At 49.3% G+C, this 20,068-nt stretch overlaps 1 protein-coding gene across 1 annotated transcript in view; it reads right to left on the bottom strand.

The window, feature by feature from the left end:
- tmtc2b (transmembrane O-mannosyltransferase targeting cadherins 2b) overlaps positions 1–20,068 on the bottom strand; it is a 100,106-nt gene that overhangs the window by 8,960 nt on the left and 71,078 nt on the right. The window contains exons 6-11 of the mRNA XM_084453090.1: positions 18,777–18,961; positions 17,843–17,921; positions 14,952–15,073; positions 8,393–8,474; positions 6,829–6,943; positions 2,284–2,347 (exon numbers count right to left, since the gene is read on the bottom strand). Coding sequence (XP_084309216.1) covers positions 2,284–2,347; positions 6,829–6,943; positions 8,393–8,474; positions 14,952–15,073; positions 17,843–17,921; positions 18,777–18,961 — 647 coding nt within the window. The remainder of the gene's footprint in view (positions 1–2,283; positions 2,348–6,828; positions 6,944–8,392; positions 8,475–14,951; positions 15,074–17,842; positions 17,922–18,776; positions 18,962–20,068) is intronic.

Below are 20,068 nucleotides of genomic sequence, written 5' to 3'. Positions count from 1 at the left end.
ATCAAGCCGGCCCACAATGCCCTGCAGGCCCTGGGGACTGCCAGGACCCTGCCATCACATAGTTTTCTCAGCCTTGCCATGGTGATTCACGTTGGTGCGACCCCCATGATCGTCAGAAAAATTGGCTTGGCGGATTTACAGAAAGCATGCCCATTTCCTTTAAAACTTTCTGGAATTCAGGATTGCAGGACAATACTTGTGTACTTGTGGTCATGTGTGAACACAACTGAATATACTTGTGTACTTGTGTAATTTTTTCAATCAGCCATTATAGACAATAACAGAAGACATAAGTTAGAAAACTATATACAGAAATTAAGTACAGTATTCATTCATCTGGGGGGTAAAAAGGACGGGCACTAGCCCAGTGTCCATGCCTCTGGGAGGGGTAGAAGGGCACTAGCCCAGTGTCCATGCCTCTGGGAGGGATAGAAGGGCACTAGCCCAGTGTCCATGCCTCTGGGAGGGATAGAAGGGCACTAGCCCAGTGTCCATGCCTCTGGGAGGGGTAGAAGGGCACTAGCCCAGTCTCCATGCCTCTAGGAGGGGTAGAAGCACACTAGCCCAGTGTCCATGTCTCTGGGAGGGGTAGAGGGGCACTAGCCCAGTGTCAATGTCTCTGGGATGGGTTCTAAGTTGGCTTATGCTACACCCCTCCATCAAGTTTTGTGAAAATCGTTCTGGTAGTTTTTGTGTAATCCTCGGATATTATTTAGTTTTACATGCATAGAAACATAAGATAATATTGGTTGCTTAGACAGCAAATAAATAAAGTTGATATCTAAGATGATATCTAAAGCTGACTTGATTACTCATTGTAACAAACAGCCAACGTTCTCTAAAGAAAAAAAATCAACATCTTCATCGCAGCTCGAATAAGAAAATAACTTTTCCTAATACAGTGTTTATCTGATTTGTTTTTCATGAATCATATATTATTTAGTTTTACATGCATAGAAACATAAGACAATATTGGGCGTAAACAACAAAAAAAGTTAATATCAAAAGCTGAACACGGGAATCGAACCCAGGCCTTCACATTGCTAGACTGATACATTACCGCTTGATACACAGGAGAAGTAGATATAAATGGAAGGAAACCGGTCCAAGTATGGCAAATGTTGTTTTCTTTTAATACGTGTATGATTCTGATCTGCACCAAAATTTAATGTGTTCTTACTTGGCCCATGCTACACCCCTCCACCGAGTTTCATGAAAATCGCTATGGTAGTTTTTCGCTGGGCGGAGCCAATCACCGGTAAAATCGTGAGGGTTGGCAGGGAGGCAAGAAACTTGCACACTAAAGAAATAACTCCTCCATATGTGATCAGCCCCTGTGTTCAGAGTAGATCAGTTGCCCAGCTCAGATGCTCTGTGAATAGTGGGCCTAGCCATAAAACTTTGGCTACTCTATCCCGTGTGCCTCAGAAGAACCCTACGGTACAGCAACAATACCAGGATAATCTTCACAGCAGTGACAGAGGTTAATGATATCAGCGCTGCTGAATAATGGAGATGAGCTCCGTATTTCATCTTTGACTCTCCAGTGCCTCTAGACTCTGGTAATGGATTTCTGTGACCTGCGACAATAGCTAGAGCAGCAGCTAGGGCAGCAGCTAGGGGAGGGTGGGAGTGGTACTTGATTAAGATTTATAACTACAAGGTGCCCCAGTACAGGCAGCTCTGGATTTAAATACTGTATATGTTCATCGCAGAAACAAAGAAAAACCCATGGCAATCAAATAAACACAGCTAATGAAAGGGCCTAGGTTAACACTGTGTAAGAACAGTGTATTTTGGAGTAAATTCAAACTCCAGTGAAACGCAGTATGATGACACTGTCCAGACACCCTATGCTGCGCAAGAAATAATTTCTTCTAATCAGGAATCAGGAACAAACAGAAAGACCACAAAGTCAAACCGTTGCTGTCAAATGATCATAAAGTACTATAGGCCTACTAAAGTACTATAAGCCTATTCATTTTCAAGTCGCCAAAGCCCCGTAACTAAGTGTTCTTCATCATTATTCTTCTAATCAAATTACCCAGAGGCCTCTCCTCTGATCTCTCTGATTGGTGCTGCACTAACAAAACCTTTGAGCTGGTTACAACTGAACGCCACCTCTTCCGTAAGTGATCGTTCACAATGGAGGCCATTGTGAAGGAATGGGCCTGGCCAGTGCAGGGCTGGTGATTGCACTGGGAGCCACCCGGGCCTGTGATTGCAGCTGAGTGTCCGTCATGTTGAGTAATAAGGGGGTCATTAGGATGGTAGGCTACTCACGTTAGGTCTCAGGCTCGCCGCCCGTCCGTAATACTTCTCAGCTGCCTCGTTTAGACTGGCCTGTCTGCGAAGGAAAAACAGAGAAAGCAGCCGTCAGTCATGTTTATTGCTCCGACTTCAGAGGGAGGCCTTGACCGGGTTGTGTTTACTGGTCACCCTGGGTCAGGGAGGGGGAGAACCCAGAGGGTCTTCAGTATGAGGGCCAGAGGAGCCGGTCCTAGGAGCCGGCGATGGCTCCGGGCCTGTCAGCAGACTCAGATTATGTCGTGAACGGCGTGTCTCTGGTTATATTCATTACGCTACATGACATTACCAGGTCACAATCTTTGACCCATTGGGTTCGTACATACAGAACAGCCCTGTCATCAACCACTGCTTCAGGTAGAACAAACACAACTTCAAAGACCAGTGAAGGATTTCCCCTGTGGTGTGTATAGACAAAAACATCTATGGTGGTTGGAGGGGAGGTGGAATGAGGCACACGGTTTGAACTATGAATGAAATATTGATGTGAAATGAGAAATGTGGGAAGGATTGCCTCGAATGTGGGACTTTTGAGGAGATGTAGACAGTATCACAAGCTTATCTTGAACTCAAAAACTGGGAACTCATCATGTTGTACCATGAGGGATTACATCTATACATCAACAATACCTGCAGTGAACCCCTATTGCAAGTCACCTCAAGACAGCAGGTCCACCTGCATGTGTCCCTAAAGACCAGAAGTATTTAGTGTTTGTAGGCCCTCCGATAAAAGCCTGCCTTCCAAATCAAAATGTCTTCCACATGCTCTCCATCTCAGTCCACTTCCTCTTCCTCTGCTACCTGCCCTGTACCTGACATCTCATCTCTCTCTCTCTCCCCTCTGCCAAAAAAGCTTTTCCGTTTATCAATGCTCCAATAAATCTTAAATAATTTTACGGCACGCAGCTGGGTTTCACTGATGGTAGCAATTGTCTCATTGCAAACAGTTTAACTTTGACAGAGTCAAGGACAGAGTCAACGCTGACTGGCTCCAGAGGCCTGAGCCCTAATGATGAAAGGACGGCCGGACCGAACAGGGCTTTCATTAACCAGGTCTGGCCCTATTAAGGGATCCTCCTCCATATGGCTGCAGCTGGAAGGGCAACCTTTACATTTCTGGATAACCAAGACTACATCTTGGAAAGCTCCTTACTAGAGTAAAATAATTGTTAATTGTGTGCTCTTTGTCCAGTAAGCTAGCTAACTAACTAACCAACACACTGACTGACTGACTGGCTGGCTGACTGACAAGTTAGGCTAAGAGGGGCAGACCTAAAACTGCACCACAAAAACAAAGTACCCCAACGAAACGTGATACTGTTGTTACTTGTTCAAAACGAACCAACCATGACGGTCCATATGTGACCACAGTTGCAGTTAAGCCACAGCAGTAAATGCTGGACAACAGACGGGGGTGGGGATGCTATCCCCGTGACGTCAGGCCCGCTGTGGGGTGAACCACCGAGGTTCGTCAGGCCCGCTGTGGGGTGAACCACCGAGGTTCGTTAGGCCCGCTGTGGGGTGAACCACCGAGGTTCGTCAGGCCCGCTGTGGGGTGAACCACCGAGGTCCGTCAGGCCCGCTGTGGGGTGAACCACCGAGGTTCGTCAGGCCCGCTGTGGTGTGAACCACCGAGGTTCGTCAGGCCCGCTGTGGGGTGAACCATCGAGGTTCGTCAGGCCCGCTGTGGGGTGAACCACCGAGGTCCGTCAGGCCCGCTGTGGGGTGAACCACCGAGGTTCGTCAGGCCCGCTGTGGGGTGAACCACCAAGGTTCGTCAGGCCTGCTGTGGGGTGAACCACCGAGGTTCGTCAGGCCCGCTGTGGGGTGAACCATCGAGGTTCGTCAGGCCCGCTGTGGGGTGAACCATCCAGGTTCGTCAGGCCCGCTGTGGGGAGAACCACTGAGGTGGTGGGGGAGCTCGGGTGTGAGCTGATACAGTATGTCCCCCCACACCCACCCCTCAATAAGTTGCAGAAATGTAGCCTCAATGTGTACACATCCCTAAATGTGTATGTGACCGATGTCAACTCTGTCTGCGTTGTGTATTTTATTCTCCAGGGGTGGATTTGAACCCGGGTCTCCCACGGTGCAAACCGCCGTTCTAACCAGCTACGCCTCCAAAAAGCTAGCTATTTCATACAATTCAACTGGGTTACATGTGCACAAGCCTCAATGTGTGCACAACTTAAATCATCATCTGCTGTGAGAAAAAAAAGAAAAAAATATTTTGTCTCCAAACCATAATTATGTACTTGACTGCCACAATCAAATTTGAATAATAGTACTTAGGACATAATATATTGTCGAGCATTACAATAATCATATTCTATAGCATTAATTGCATTTATAAACACATTATCGGACGTTGGCTGGAACGTGGCCACACCATGGTCCCCGTAGTAGTAACTGGACTCCCAGACCGACTGACCAACATTTGTGGATTTGAGGACTGTGAGAGCAGAAGAGCGCAGGGACTAAAAACATAAACCAGCGCCTCAGTCTAGACATCCCCTGACCCTCTGAGACAGAGAACTCTGGGAGCAGCTGCATGGAGGAGCGTCGTCACCCAGCAGAGAGGAGGAGAGAGGAGACAGAGGGAGAACCAGGGATGATGAGTGAGTGAATGAGAAGAACTCCCTGGATGAAAGATGTCTGGTCGTATTTCAAATCAACAGCCCAAGCCCTGTGACGGTCGATAATCTTCAGATGCTTTATTAGGCTCACTGCAGAGACATAAAGACTCACAAATCACCATGACCGCACCACTTACAGTATGACTAATGTCGTTTAGGAAAACAGCGTTGACTTAATGAACAAACTGTCCTTTCCTAACTACAGCTGACACATCTGTCTCCGAAAACTGGAGACACTTTTTATTTTTTTGTTTAACTGTTCAAACGAATGACCTTACATCCAGTTTGAATGTTCTGGGTTCGGTGAGTGGTATTCTGACATCACACAGTCAACAGTCTGGCTCCCAGAAGGATTTGGGACCTGAAAGGGCAGCATTAGCACATTCCCCCGGGCCCGAGCACTCAGCCGGCCGGCCCCCCCCCCTCCCAGCCTCCCTCCACTCCGCCGGCCAGGCCCCGTTTGGAATAACGTGCTGATTGTTTAAAGAAAGCCAGGGGAAACGGAGAGCGAGGAAGCAAACTTGTCAGAGCCCAAAGGGCCCTAGAGAGCAATAAGAGAGGTTTGCACATCTGAGGGCCTCCCCTCCACGACCTTCCCTCCCTCCCTTCCTCCCTCCCTCTCTCCTTCATTCCCTCGCTCCACTCCCCTCCACTCCCTCGCGCCGATTCACTTGCGTCGCCCCTGACTGAGGGCCTTCCACGTCCGTCTCCAACACAAACACATAAAGAAGTTGAGTTGCAGAAGAGCCGGAGCCCATGCCAGAGGGGCTGTGTGGAGTCCGGCCCCGAGCACGACCACAGCCCCTCTCCAGCTGCCAGGGCTCCGGAGCCCGGCCCCGCTGGAAGACACTCTCTGTGGAGAGACAGGATGTGGCCATGCACATCCCCCAGGAGCAAAGTGCTAGTTTGTGTGTGTGTGTGTGTGCGTGTTTGTGTACGTGTTTGTGTGTGTGTGTGTATGTGTTTGTGTGCGTGTCTATGTGTGTTTGTGTGTAAAGCACCATCTTTACGTCAGTAAAGATGCTAGCTACATACTGTATAGCTGCATTATATTCTCTCTGGCTTTAGTCAAAACAGAGTAAAGAGCTAAATTACCTCTACAAGACTGCTTCCCTAAGCTAGCAGTTGTAATTCTCAGGCAGAAAACCTTGAGTTACCCTTATATGTTCAAACAAGAATATCTCCAAACCGGGGAATATAATATTGCTGGCGCCGAGCTCCCTCTCAGTCTGTGTGGCACACTGTACCTTGGCACATGGCTCTATTTACACGTTTCCACTCGCGGCTTTGTTGAAAAACACCAACAGCTTGCGGCTTCCAGGAGCACTCTGACTCAGACTCACGAGCTGAACCTTGCAGTGATTTGGAAGCTGTTTTCCATGAATGAGACAGAAATAGTACAGATATACAGAGAGACAGAGAGAGAGAGAGAGAGAAAGAGAGAGAGAGAGAGCGCAGAGTGAAGGAGGCATGTAGCGGTGCTTTGAGACAAGGCGTCAGGCGGTTCTCTGGGTGAGGCTGCTGGGAGGAGTGCATTAAGACCCAGCGCCAAGAAACCCGCCCTGGTCCAGGAGGGCAGTAAGCTGGGGAGATCAACTCCACACACTCCCAGACCACCACACACTCCTCCACCCTCATCACTCCACTGGTCCCGGGGGGATGGAACGCCCGAACCCTAGCGGTTGCTCGTCACGTTGTACTGAGCTTCACAGGTTGTGGAATTGGGTTTCATATTGTCTCATACATAACTTAATGAACATTTAACGTCAGCTGGACTACCTGCCCTCCTTTGAAACGCTCGTCTGTGAGTACGGGGCGTTGCACTCGAGACCACGTCGAACGCACCTGAGCATGTGTGCTGCACTGAAGACCACGTCGAACGCACCTGAGCATGTGTGCTGCACTGAAGACCACGTCGAACTCTTCGCTGTCGAGACGGGCTGCCTTCTCCGCCATCTCTGCCGCTTCCAGCAAACGGGACTCCTCCAATAAAAATTGACCTGAGGGAGGCAGCAGTGAGGAGACAGAGGGGGCAGAGAAGGAGAGAGAGAGAGGAAAGAGAGAGAGAGAGAGAGAGAGAGAGAGAGAGAGAGAGAACAGTAACAGTGTTATAATCCCGATCCCTCCAGGCTAAGACTTCAGCCTGGAATTATTGGCTTTGGCCCGGGAAGACAGGCACCGCCGTCCACCCTGCTGATGATTGGTTGAAACATGAGTTACGAGCGGGACCGTTCCCCATCTCTCCTTGGCTATCATTCAGACCCATTAGGCCAATTAGATGTTGATAGGATTGTTTCCCTAACTTGGACCTGTAGCTAATGTCAGCCTGACTGAAGCCTTAAGTCTCCCTGCAGATGCTATGGCTACTTCTCTGGAGCCAGGTCTATGCAGCTGTGGATGCGATGAAAGAGCCAGTACCCCCCCCACAAGGCTGGTTAACAGACCCCTGACAGGGGCGTGGACATGGGGTGGACCCTCACAGAGGGTCTGGTTTAGACAGGCATCGATACCCCATGTTGATCTTGGTGAGATCTCCTACTGTCCCAAGCCCGTCAGCTCAGGCCGCAGGGCGAAGCCAAGCATACTTTCCTGCGAAGCCAAGCATACTTTCCTACAAAGCTGCGGAGGAGAGTGACGCCTGTACTGTAGGTGTAGGAAACTCTGCTGCCCTGAGGTCCTCAGATGTGCAGGACACCGCCAGGTTATGCAGACACGCGACCACGGGGAGGGGATGGGTTTCAAAACGTCAACTCTGTTTTATTGGAGTGGTTAGGAATACATGAGAGCAGCTCCTTGAAATCTCCTAGAAGAGTACGTTCTTTCATATATGAATGTAACAGGATAGATCACACTGTATAGTATTAGCCCACATATTCTTAGTATTATCCCACACATTCCTACACTGGCGGTCACTCTCCAGGCAGTGTGGTGACTTAGGTGACCCGAGATGGGGTCAGATGGGGTCATGTCTGTTGTTTGTCAGTGATCTGGCTGGACCTTTCTGTAATGCGCACACACGCACAGACGCACGCACACGCACAGACGCACGCACGCACAGACACACGCATGCGCGCACACACACACACACACACACACAAACACAGAGACGCACACAGAGACACCCAGAAACAGAGACAAAGACACACACACACACACACACACACACACACACCTACAGATTGGTGCTGTGAAACTACAACTGGCACGTTCCCTCCCTTCACGTCTGGAATAAGATAACAATATGTGGAAGTGAGGGTTCATCTAGATTAATCTTCTTACACTAGCAACGCCCCAACAGTCACGTACAGCGAACACGCATCTGCTGGAGCAAGACTGGACACACAGTTCAGCTAGCACCTCTAATGACTATAAATAAGGTGCTAATGACCTGGACAGTGTGTGTGTGTGTGTGTGTGTGTGTGTGTGAGCAGCAGTCCTGCAGCACCCACCATAATGCATGTAGCAGTTTCCTTTTACGGGGTCTAGTTGGATTGCCTTCAGGAAGTACCTCTCTGCCTCCGTCTTCTGACCCTGAGAGGGAAGAGTTAAACACATTGTCATTATCTGTTTCAAATGCTGTGCTATCAATTTCCATGAGAATGTAAACTGTGTGCATAGATTCACTTTTTCCAAGCCACAAAATGAATGTAACTTTCAATCTTAATAAGAGGACATAAAACACACAAACTGGTGTTATTCTTTCAACACTGTGAATCGTCCTGAAAATGATTTGCTGTCAAAGTGCACACTGTCATGCTTGGCACAGCCGACTACACAGTGTAAATACTGTAGTTATTCATTACACACTTATCTGTACAAATAACACTCACATGACCACGGATAGACTGTGTGTGGCCTGAATACTATCACACAGAGCAGAGAGAGAGAGAGAGACGGAAGTGATGGAGATGGAGAGAGACAGAGTAGGGAGAGAGAGGTTGTGAGACAGAAGAAAGGGAGAGAGCGGGTGGAGAGAGAAAGGGAGGGAGAGAAAGAAGGAGAGAGAGAGAGAGAGAGAGAGAGAGAGAGAGAGAGAACCAATATGGCAGGGGCAGGAGGGGGAAGAAGAGGTTGAGAGGGTGGGGTGATAGGGTGTCCGTGTGGGGTATCAGGGTGGGTGTCAGGGTATCAGAGTGGGGTGACAGGGTGTCAGGGTGGGTATCAGGGTATCAGGGTGGGCTGTCAGGGTGGGATATCACGGTGGGGTGTCAGGGTATCAGGGTGGGGTGTCAGGGTGGGTGTCAGGCTATCAGGGTGGGGTGTCAGGCTGGAGTGTCGGGGTATCAGGGTGGGGTGTCAGGGTGTCAGGGTGGGGTGTCAGGGTGGGATGTCAGGGTGTCAGGGGTGTGATGAGGGTTAGCAGCAGTGGCGGAGCACAGCCCATGGTCACCGCTCCAGAGCTGGACCAGCACCGAAACAAGATACCCTCACCCTAACCCAGCCAAGCCAGAGAGACGCCGCGAGATACAGCCAATCATCTGACCACAGAAACACACACAGCCAATCCAGAAACACACACACACACACACACACACACAAAACACACATGCACACATGCACACACACACACACACACACACACACACACACACACAACACACACACACATGCACACAGGCACACACACACACACACGCGCACGAGACCCAGCCAATCCAGTTGTCTGTTTGGTGTGTGTTACACTATGTGCCTGTAGAAAGCTCCCCAACCCAAACAGTGTCCACATTTGTACGTCTGTTTTACTTATTTTTATTAGCCATGGAAACCAAATACAAATGTCGAATTTTACCCCAGATATGGTCAATATAACTTTTTGCTTTTTTAATCAGATTGAGACCAGAGAGGCACAAAGAGAGACCCAGCCAACCCAGAAAGAGTAACAGAGAGACCCAGCCAACCCAGAAAGACTAACAGAGAGACGTCCCAGACAAGACAGCTGCCAGCTGTCTCTGCAAAACTGACCCCAGCTGTGCGTCAGCTGCACTGTGATCAACTCTCCACCCTCAACAATGCACGTTCGCCTTCCAAGCTAAATGACAATTATCATCAAGACTGCACACGAAGAGCCCATCATCACAGCAGTTGAAGTCTATGGGCTGCTGTACAATACCGCTACGTTGGGGAGGACATGATGAAACAAAGCAGCTAAATATTATAGAGGCCAGTCACTGTATAAATAACGTTTATTAATTCTATTACACTACAATAAAATGTAAACAGTTCATTTCAAAGGCTTTGACTAATAACCCCTCATCCACACAGTGCAATCAGAGCTTGGTGACTGTGGGCCTCCTTCAATAACTTGACCATTTTCAAGTTTGATAAATATTTGAGGGTGTTCTTCAGTGATGTGAGGGGGTGTAACAGAAGGGAGTGTTGAGGCGTGAGAGTGACTAAGAGCTCCAGCCTGGGAGGAATCACCTCTGGATGTGTTCCCAACTCCCTAAAGACTTGGGATTAGGAACAGCTGTGAAATTAAAAGTGCAGACGGTTTAATACATCGCCATAGAGAGGCATGCTGTTCGTATTAATAACAATACCTTGTATTTATATACTGTACACCGTGGCTGATGCAAGTGCTATCAGAGGGGGAGCTCACCTCACCCGTTCCCAACATACTGTACCAGCCACTTCTGAACACGGGGCAAGGGGTAGTCTATGGAACTATATACAAAGCTAGATATGGGGACATACTACTTTATGGCGTTAGGTTGGCTATAAAGTTACAGTTCTATAGACCCATAGGTGTGTGTAGAATGATATGTACTACATTTGCTCTGTGCTACTACTACTGCTACATATGTAGTACTACTAAATGTACATTTCTTGCAAGTCAAGTTTAACTGAATATCCTCTTCTTCATCTTTTGAAACCAATACATTACATGAGTCATTTAGCTGACTTTTTTATCCACAGCGATTTACAATAAATACATTTAACACAGGAGAAGTCAGTGTGCTACTACTCACCAGAAATCACACGTGCATCTCGTTTTAGTATCGCCTTTTCTTGCTTAGAGGGTTAGCGAATACATCTCGCATTATGCATGAATGACTAATGGAGAATCATTACAAACACCTCAAGCTGCTTATCTTTCATTTGTCCCTGGTAGGTCCTCTGACCACCCAGCGTTGCTGACAGCGCTGGTTAGTATGCAGAGTTGGTTAGTATGCAGCGCTGGCTCTGTGCCTGGAAGGGAGGCAGTCAACAGAAGCTTTTTACTATTAACTATTTGCTACAAATGCTGGTGGAGGCCATTCTGCCTGACGGCGCGTCTCCCTGTGTGCCTGCCTGTCTCTCTGCCTGTCTGTCTGCCTGTCTGTCTGCCTGTCTGCCTGCCTGCCTGCCTGTCTGTCTGTCTGTCTGTCTGTCTGTCTGCCTGCCTGTCTGCCTGCCTGTCTGTCTGTCTGTCTGTCTGTCTGTCTGTCTGTCTGCCTGCCAGTCTGTCTGTCTGCCTGTCTGTCTGTCTGCCTGTCTGCCTGCCTGTCTGTCTGTCTGTCTGTCTGTCTGCCTGCCTGTCTGTCTGTCTGTCTGTCTGTCTGTCTGTCTGTCTGCCTGCCTGCCTGCCTGTCTGCCTGCCTGTCTGTCTGCCTGCCTGCCTGTCTGTCTGTCTGCCTGCCTGCCTGCCTGTCTGCCTGCCTGTCTGCCTGCCTGTCTGTCTGTCTGTCTGTCTGTCTGTCTGTCTGCCTGCCAGTCTGCCTGTCTGTCTGTCTGTCTGTCTGTCTGTCTGTCTGTCTGTCTGTCTGCCTGCCTGTCTGGCTGCCTGTCTGTCTGTCTGTCTGTCTGTCTGCCTGCCTGTCTGCCTGCCTGCCTGTCTGTCTCTCTGCCAGCGCGTGAGAACAGGGACCAGTGGAACAACCAGCTCTCCCTGAGAACCCAGAGGGCTGCGTAGTGTGGAGGATAACAACGCTAGAGACGTCTAACACAGCCCGCACTCGGAAATGTCAACAAGCAAATGTCAACCTCCTGAGAACCGCACATCCACATCGTCTGCGTCAGCTCGCCCCGTGGCTGTAATATCCTGTTTTCACACACACACACACAGTATTGTTGGGGCTGACCCCCTAATCTGCAGGTGACATCAGACACAGAGCAGCTGCCGGCCGCTCAGGTCGAGGAACCTGCTTCAGATTAAACCAGGAAATGACTTGTGAATGACTGAAACAAATAACGCTAACATCAGCAGAGTTCCTTCATCTCCCTCCCTCTGCGTGGAGCTACACCCCCCTCCCCCTCCCCCTCCACACACACACCCCTACGACCCCCACCCTCAACTGTTGGGCATCGCCCTGAGACCCCCCCCCCCCCCCCCCCCCACACACACACACACACACACCAGGGTGTGCAGAGGGGCAGCAGGGTCAACACAGCAGGAGGAGGACACCAATATCCCCTTGCCCGCCCCCCCACCCCCCCACCCCACACACACACATCCCGTTCTAACCTCCCCCACCCCTCCCCTCTGTCCCCTTCCCCTTCATTACTCTACCCCTGCCCCTCCCCACCCTGCTGCCCTTCCTCTAACCCCCCCCCCCAGTCCAGCCAGGATCTGAACCCAGGACCCCTGCCAGGATAGAGGCTTCCTCATCACTCATGGGGGGGGGGGGGGGGGGCTGGTTTGACTAAACACACTTGTCAGTGAGGAGTGAGAGAACAAGGCATCCAGCTGGATGGTGGGAAGCTCCCCAGCAAGGGGGGCAGACAGAGACGGATGGGGCTCAACACATCCAGACGGAACCGCTAGGAGAACCTGAGGGTTCTACGGAGAACGCCGCGCGTCCTGAGGAAGAGCTGTGTAGGCACCAGTCATACGCCTAGCATCTAACAGGCAGCTAGAATGGCCTGTTAGGTGGAGGGCAGCGCAGCTTAGTCTGAGGCCGGCCGGTCAAACTGTAGGACAGGAGAGGAGGGGGGGAGGAGAGGAGAGGAGAGGAAGGGGGAGAGGAGAGGAGAGGAGAGGAGAGGAGAGGAGAGGAGAGGAGAGGAGAGGAGAGGAGAGGAGAGGAGAGGAGAGGAGAGGAGAGGAGAGGAGAGGAGAGGAGAGAGGGACAACATCTTCACACATAAACCTCTCGCCTTCTCGCTTCCTCCAGAATCAATAACCCTCTCTGATGAAATGAAATCTCCTTCACGCCTCAGTGCCCTGTGCCCTGTCTGCTGTGAGAAAAGGCTATCTACTCAGAGCATCAACACTCTTCTCTATTGGATTCTGTTGTTCCCCAGAGTTCTGCGCTGACTGAAAGTCAGTTTAAAATAAATCTTGGTGTCCAGGGGACTTTTGTTCGAATCCAATTCACTCTAGCTTAACAAGAATCTTTTATCTTGTCTACCACCTAAGGCATTCTTTACACTGACCGCTTACTCTGTGGCTTGAGACAGGAGAATCTATCAGGAAGGCAATGAGGAAAAGCCTAATGTCCATTTGTTACGGTTATTTCCTCGTGAGGAGGATGATAGAGATTAATGAAGCTACTTTTTGTGTGAGAGTTGTGGGAGGCGGTTTTGTGTGTGTGTGTGTGTGTGTGTGCGCGTGCGCGTGTGTGCGCCAGGTATTACGTGTACGTTGGTGTTAAATTGTATAAATAAAATATAGCATAGCCCAAGTATGGAGGTAGGAAGAATCATTGTTTCCTCGCTCTTTCCCCAGAAGGAGACTTGAGAAGATATCTGTTTCAGGGGCTGGAAATGAGAGGCGACATGAACAGGAAGGGCCCAGTCAGGCTGTGGCGCTCCGGGGCCCCATTCCAGCTCCCGGGGCCTTTGAACAGGTCTGTACCCTGCCATCAGGGGCCAGACGCCGGGAGAGAGAGAGGGTGGCGTCGGCCTGCGGAGAGAGGGAGCACCTCCACCCTCCTGACCCTTTCAACCCCCTCTCACTCTCACATCCTCTTCACCCGTCCTGCCCTCTCCTGCCCCTTCACCCCCCCCCCCCCCCCCAACCCTTCTCCCCCTGGCTGACATGGATCTGATCTGTCACAGTAGCTCAGCCCATTGTAGACCCCCTCTGTCCCTCTCTTCCCCCCCAAGCCCGCCTCCCCCCAAACCCTCTCCCCCTCCCGGCCCCTCTACCCAGTCCCTAGCACACAAAAACTCCTTTCTACTCTTATTCAAACACAGGTCATCCGCAAGACCTGGAGGACACCATCAGAGTAGTCAGAGGACCCTGGAGAGGAGCAGAGGAGGAAGGGAAGGGGACGAGGAGAAGAAGAAAGAAGAAAGTAGAAAGAAGAAGAAGAAAAAGAAAAAGAAAAAGAAGAAAAAGAGGAAGAAAAAGAAAAAGAGGAAGAAGAAGAAGGAGAAGAAGAAGAAGAAGAAGAGAAGAGAGAAGAAGTAGAAGAGACTCCAGGTCAGTACAGAGGGCAGTACAGGTACAGTACAGGTCAGTATGGAGGGCTGTTAAGACAGTTGTTGACAGCCAGGCTGGGGATTTGGTAACAGATCTGAGGAGCACAGAGGCTCGTTGTGACACGGCTTCAATCAGGAATCTGTCCTCCAAGGAGGAGGGGGCACCTTGAGAAACTCAATATGAGTCACACAAACACACACACACACGCACGCACGCACACACACACACACACACACACACACACACACACACACACACACACACAGACAAACACACACACATACACACAAGCATGCGCACACACTCACACAGACAGACAAACACACACGCATGTGCACACACTCACAAACATACATACACACACACACAAGCATGCACACACTCTCACAAAAACACACACCACATACACACGCAAGCATGCACACACACTTGCAACCCCCCCCCCCCACACACACACACACAAACACACAAGCATGCGCGCACACACACACACACACACACACACACACACAAAGGCCACTGATTAAGTCTGCCAGTTACATGTGAATAAACTACGAGGGAGGATCTCGCTGGAGGAAAGTTAGAAAAGCCATGAGAGAGACACGCTGGAGGAGGAGAAGAAAGAGGAGGAGCCAGAGAGGAGGAGTGGAGAGCGGGCGCACCGTCAGGGCCAGCAGCTTGCCGTAGGTCAGGTGAGCCGGGATGTGGTCTGGTTTGGCTCTCAGAGACTCTCGGTACCAGTGCTCCGCCTCGGACAGCTGGTTCAGCCGCATGTACGCCTCGCCTGTCAGGGGAAGGAATTGGAAGGGTCAGAGGTCAGTTTAAGGAACCACACATTTTCCTTTGTTGGACCGAGGAGCTCAAAGAGCCGAGGGAACCACGCAGGGAGACCTGCCGTCACTCCGGAGTCCTGAGTCCAGGTTTTAATTAGACAAAGAAGGCTTTGCTCAGACTAAGGTCAGATGAACTTAGCCAAGTACTTAAAATGCTTGAGTTATAATTGTTTTTTGCCTGTTCTGAATATAACAGTAGATTTGCACAAAACACGTATCAGTCACTTCACTTATCCAGTGTCCAGAATTACAATAATAAACCATTCATACCCCCACTCAGTGATGATCATGCATAAATAAACCTGGTCCATGTTTTTGAGGTGTTGGATGTTCAGAGGTAGATGGCTGCCTGGCTGACTGCATGTCTGACTCTATCAGTGCTGAGACGGGTCTGACGCCTGACTGATGGAGGTAAGGATGACATGATGATCCAGAGACAGAGCCCAATCCCTCAGACAGCATCTGGTCCCTCCACAGGCCTGCCCTGACACCCTACTTCCACCTGACAAAACATGGCCCTCTCCTTCCTCCCCCCCCCCCACACACACGCACACACACACACTAAAACCTCTCTTTTTTCAAGAATATGACGATGACTGCCTGGTTATTGGGGACAACAGGCCAAAACGATGTTTGAAATGTAATGACGGATGAATAACAGGGCGTTACGGGTGTTGCTGTAGGATTTCACATGACCTCATAACACGCGTCCTTTTCAATCCACATCCACGGCCAATTAGCTGGCATGTAATCTAGACCAGTTGGAGACTGATCCTACTGAGTTTCTTGACATGAGAGCTTAGCAGCAGGTGGCTGGTGATAACCGATGACCTTTTGACCTCTGAGACTACCTGACAACACTCCTGTCTTTCATTACGAGGGACTTGCGCAACATAATACTCTTAAATACATGGCCCATGTGCTTGGGAGCTCTCACTTCCACTTTTGAGTATAACTTTGATTGAGCTGAGCATCTTCCAACCAAGATCTTGATCATGTGAATTATTTTTCAAGATGTTTTCCATCAGCACAAACATTTTATATTCTTTATCTAATATGTTTCAGTTATGGGTTAAAATTACAGTATCTACATCAATACCAGCCAATCAAACGCTAATAAACAAAAATCTCTCTAAAATATCACATAAATATCTTCATCTTTATGTAGATTTTACAGTTGTGTAGCTCACATAGCGGAAGCTGCATTGACAGGGTTAAACGTGCCTCTCTAATCCGCCAGCCACACAAGCCTGTGCAGGGGGAGCCCCAGCATGGATGACGCAGAAGTAGAAGTCCACACAAAATCCCAAAGCTGGAGAAGTATTGGAAACATTCCATGGCCCACTGGAGAATAAGAAAGCGAGACCAGCGGGCCGATGACTGCCTCTCACTCTCCCTCCCCTCCCCCGTCTGCCCCTCTCTCTCTGCCTCTCTCCACCCCTCTCTGTCTCTCTGCCCCCCCCTCTCTCTCTCTGCCCCCTCTCTCCCTCTCTGTCTGCCCCCCCCATCTGCCTCTCTCTCTCTCCCTCTCTCTGTCTCTCTGCCCCCCCCCCCCCCTCTCTCTCTGTCTGCCCCTCTCTCTCTCTCTCGGCTCCCCCTCTCTCATCTCTCTCTCTTTGCCTCTCTCTCTCTCCCTCTCTCTCCATCCCTCTCTCTCTCCACCCCTCTCTGTCTCTCTGCCCCCCCTCTCTCTCTCCGCCCCCCCACTCTCCTTCTGTCTGCCCCCCCCATCTGCCCCTCTCTCTCTCCCTCTCTCTGTCTCTCTGCCCCCCCTCACTCTCTCTGTCTGCCCCTCTCTCTCTCTCTCTCGGCCCCCCCTCTCTCCCCCCTCTCTCCTCTGCCTCTCTCCTCTCTCTCTGCCTCTCTCTCTCTCTCTCTCTCTCTGCCTCTCTCTCTCTCTCTCTGCCTCTCTCTCTCTTTCTCTCTCTCTCTGCCTCTCTCTCTCTGCCTCTCTCTCTCTGCCTCTCTCTCTCTCGTAAGAAGAGCAGTGAGTGGACAGGTGGGCCTTCACATCAGTTCAGGGAGCTCAGCTCAGCCACACAGGGCTTCGTAATGCTTCCCTCCCACAGCCAGAGTAGCTTTTAAACTGTGAGGACTGTTCTGGTCAACACTGTGACATAATCTCAGCACCTCTGTCAAAATACATTTGGCTCCACGGCCGAACCCGCTGGCTCACTTCTCCAAATACGAGAGAGAGCAAGTGAGTGAGAGAGAGAGAGAGAGAGAGAGAGAGAGAGAGAGAGAGAGAGAGAGAGAGAGAGAGGTAGGGAGATAGAAGGAAAAGTAGAGCAAAAGGGGGTAAGAAGAGTTTTGAGCAACAAGTGACAAGAATGGGAGTAGAATCAGGGATCACATGAAATATTGTTTTTCACAATCAAAAGACATAACTGGGTCTGCAGCTGCTTTTACACGACTGTAATTCAAGTGCTGTGGTTATTTTAGTAGTGGAAAGAGAGCTCCAATCCCAGCTTGCAAATTTATAAGACCTTATGAAAACAGACCACCTTCAAAACCAATGGCCATCAGAAACCCAGTACACATCAGTAACCCTGCAAACCTTCCAATGGAGTAATGTTGGACTGACTGGTCTGACGGTGCCAGAAATACATTATAGACAAGGCTTGAGAATGAAAAACCTTCACCTATTTTAATGGTGTATTCTCTGCTTAGAAAAACAACAGCTTTTATTCACTGTGAGGTTTAAGGCAGGGAGTTCTTACCCATCATGTTGTAAAGGCTCTGAGGTGCAAATTGTCTTGGCATTTTCAGTATTGCTTCTTTATACACAGAGAGGGCCTCCTATGAATGAGACAAGAGAGACGTTCCGTTTGAGACGAGGGGCCAGGCAGTCACTTGTCTTCAGCAGATGTGCTCCTATCACAATGGTCTTCTTGGCTCTAGACTACTTTTCATCTTTGTTGGGGAAACTGGCCCTGTGTGTTCCTCTTTGTGTCTCCCAATCATGTGTCTCTAGTATGTTTCTAGCATGTCTCCCTAGCATGTTGCATGTCTCTCTAGCATGTTTCTAGCATGTCTCTAGCATTTTTCTAACATGTTGCTCTAACATGTCTCTACAGCATGTCTCTCTAGCATATCTCTCTAGCATATCTCTCTAGCATGTCTCTCTAGCATGTCTCTACCATGTTTCTAGCATGTCTCTCTAGCATGTTCCTAACATGTCTCTCTAACATGTCTCTCCAGCATGTCTCTCTAGCATATTGCTCTAGCATGCCTCATGTCTCTCTAGCATGTCTCTAGCATGTTTCTAGCATGTCTCTCCAGCATGTCTCTCTAGCATGTCTCTCCAGCATGTCTCTCTAGCATGTCTCTAGAATTTCTCTCCCACACGTCTCGCTAGCAGGTCTCTCTAGCATGTCTCTCTAACATGTGTCTCTAACATGTCTCTAGCATGTCTCTCTAGCATGTCTCTCTAGCATGCCTCTCTAACAAGTCTCTCTAGCATGTCTCTCTAGCATCTCTCCAGCATGCCTCTCTAGCATGTCTCTCTAGCATGTCTCTATAGAATGTCTCTCTAGAATGTCTCTCTATAATGTCTCTAGCATGTCTCTCTAGCACGTCTCTCTAGAATGTCTCTAGCATGTCTCTGCAGCATATCTCTCTGGCGTGTCTCTCTAGTATGTCTCTCTTGAGTACCTCCTGGTGCCCCTGTTCATGCAGCAGTTTCCCCAGGTTGTACAGGCAGCTGGTGACGGAGCTCTTGTGGGCGTGTGGGTCCTTCAAGTTCTCATCAGGGATGTCAGCGCAGGTCAGGAAGGTCCGCTTGGCCTCGTCTAGACGGCCCTGGTTCATCAGGATGATACCTGTGTTCAAGTAGGCCGCTTACAGGGGGAAGGCAGGGAGGGGAAGGGGCAAAAAAACAAAGAAATGATCAACACAGGCAGTGGAGGAACAGAAAGGGTAATTAGGCTCTATGGGCCCAGATAAACAAAGGTCCTTACTGAATAAATTGGCCTGCAACTCTAGATCAATTGGCTGCCTTGTTCACAGGATCCTAATACAGATTTGTGTCAAAAGGGAATGGGACCGGATGGAATGGAACAAGCTATATGTAGCTGAACAGCGCCAAGCGTACAGCTGCGTAAAGCATACTAGAGCTGGAGTTTAGAGCTGGCTAGGCTACTGATATTTTACAGCTACGTTAGCAACGAGTGTCGTGTTTTTGCAGACTGCAGATTAACTAGCCAAGTTAAGATAGCTAGCTGATGTTAGCTAGTGCTAACGTTCGCTGTCTCTGCGTTTTTGCCAAAAACCGACCTCTGTCGTCATCAGAACAGCCTTTTACAGCTTGCGCTCTAGCTCAAAAAGTTAAACTTTTTTCAACTGCCAAAAAAGCCTAGAGCTCACGGCGCTATAGCGCTAAAAAGCGCTTGGAACACAGCTCTCGTCTCTATAGCGCCCTAGAGCTCATTACCCATTGTAACCAATGAGAAAACAGCGCCAGCTCTAAAATATAGCTTGCCGGTGGACACACTAAGCTCTGTCTGAATTCTTCTCTTCTGCTACACGTCTGAATCATCCGTTATCATCCTGCTGTCTAGACACAACGTCAGTCCAATCACCCTTCAGGGAAAACCTCATCCATGATTACAAATTCACTATTGCAGTACTTGGATTGCCTTGATAAAGCGTATGTACTGAAAGTGAAAATTCTCTCATACAGCAGAGGCTCTCTCAATCTTTCAGTTAGAGCACTGAGATCGACCAATCAATTACAACTGGATTTTCCAAGATCCAGGCTTAAAAATAGAGGTGACAGAGCCTTTGCGGTGGCCGCCGCTAAATGAATTGTGCTCTAATTGTTTTGTTTTTTCTCCTTCTTATTATTAATATTAATATTTATATTATTATTATTACTATTATTATTAATAATAATAGTAATAATTATAATGTTTATTATTGTTGTTTTTTATTATGATGATTGTTTG

The sequence above is a fragment of the Borostomias antarcticus genome (assembly GCF_949987555.1).
Source record: "Borostomias antarcticus genome assembly, chromosome: 18".
NCBI lineage: Eukaryota > Metazoa > Chordata > Actinopteri > Stomiiformes > Stomiidae > Borostomias > Borostomias antarcticus.
Note: the sequence above shows the minus strand (reverse complement) of the source record. Positions and strands in the feature narration are given on the sequence as shown.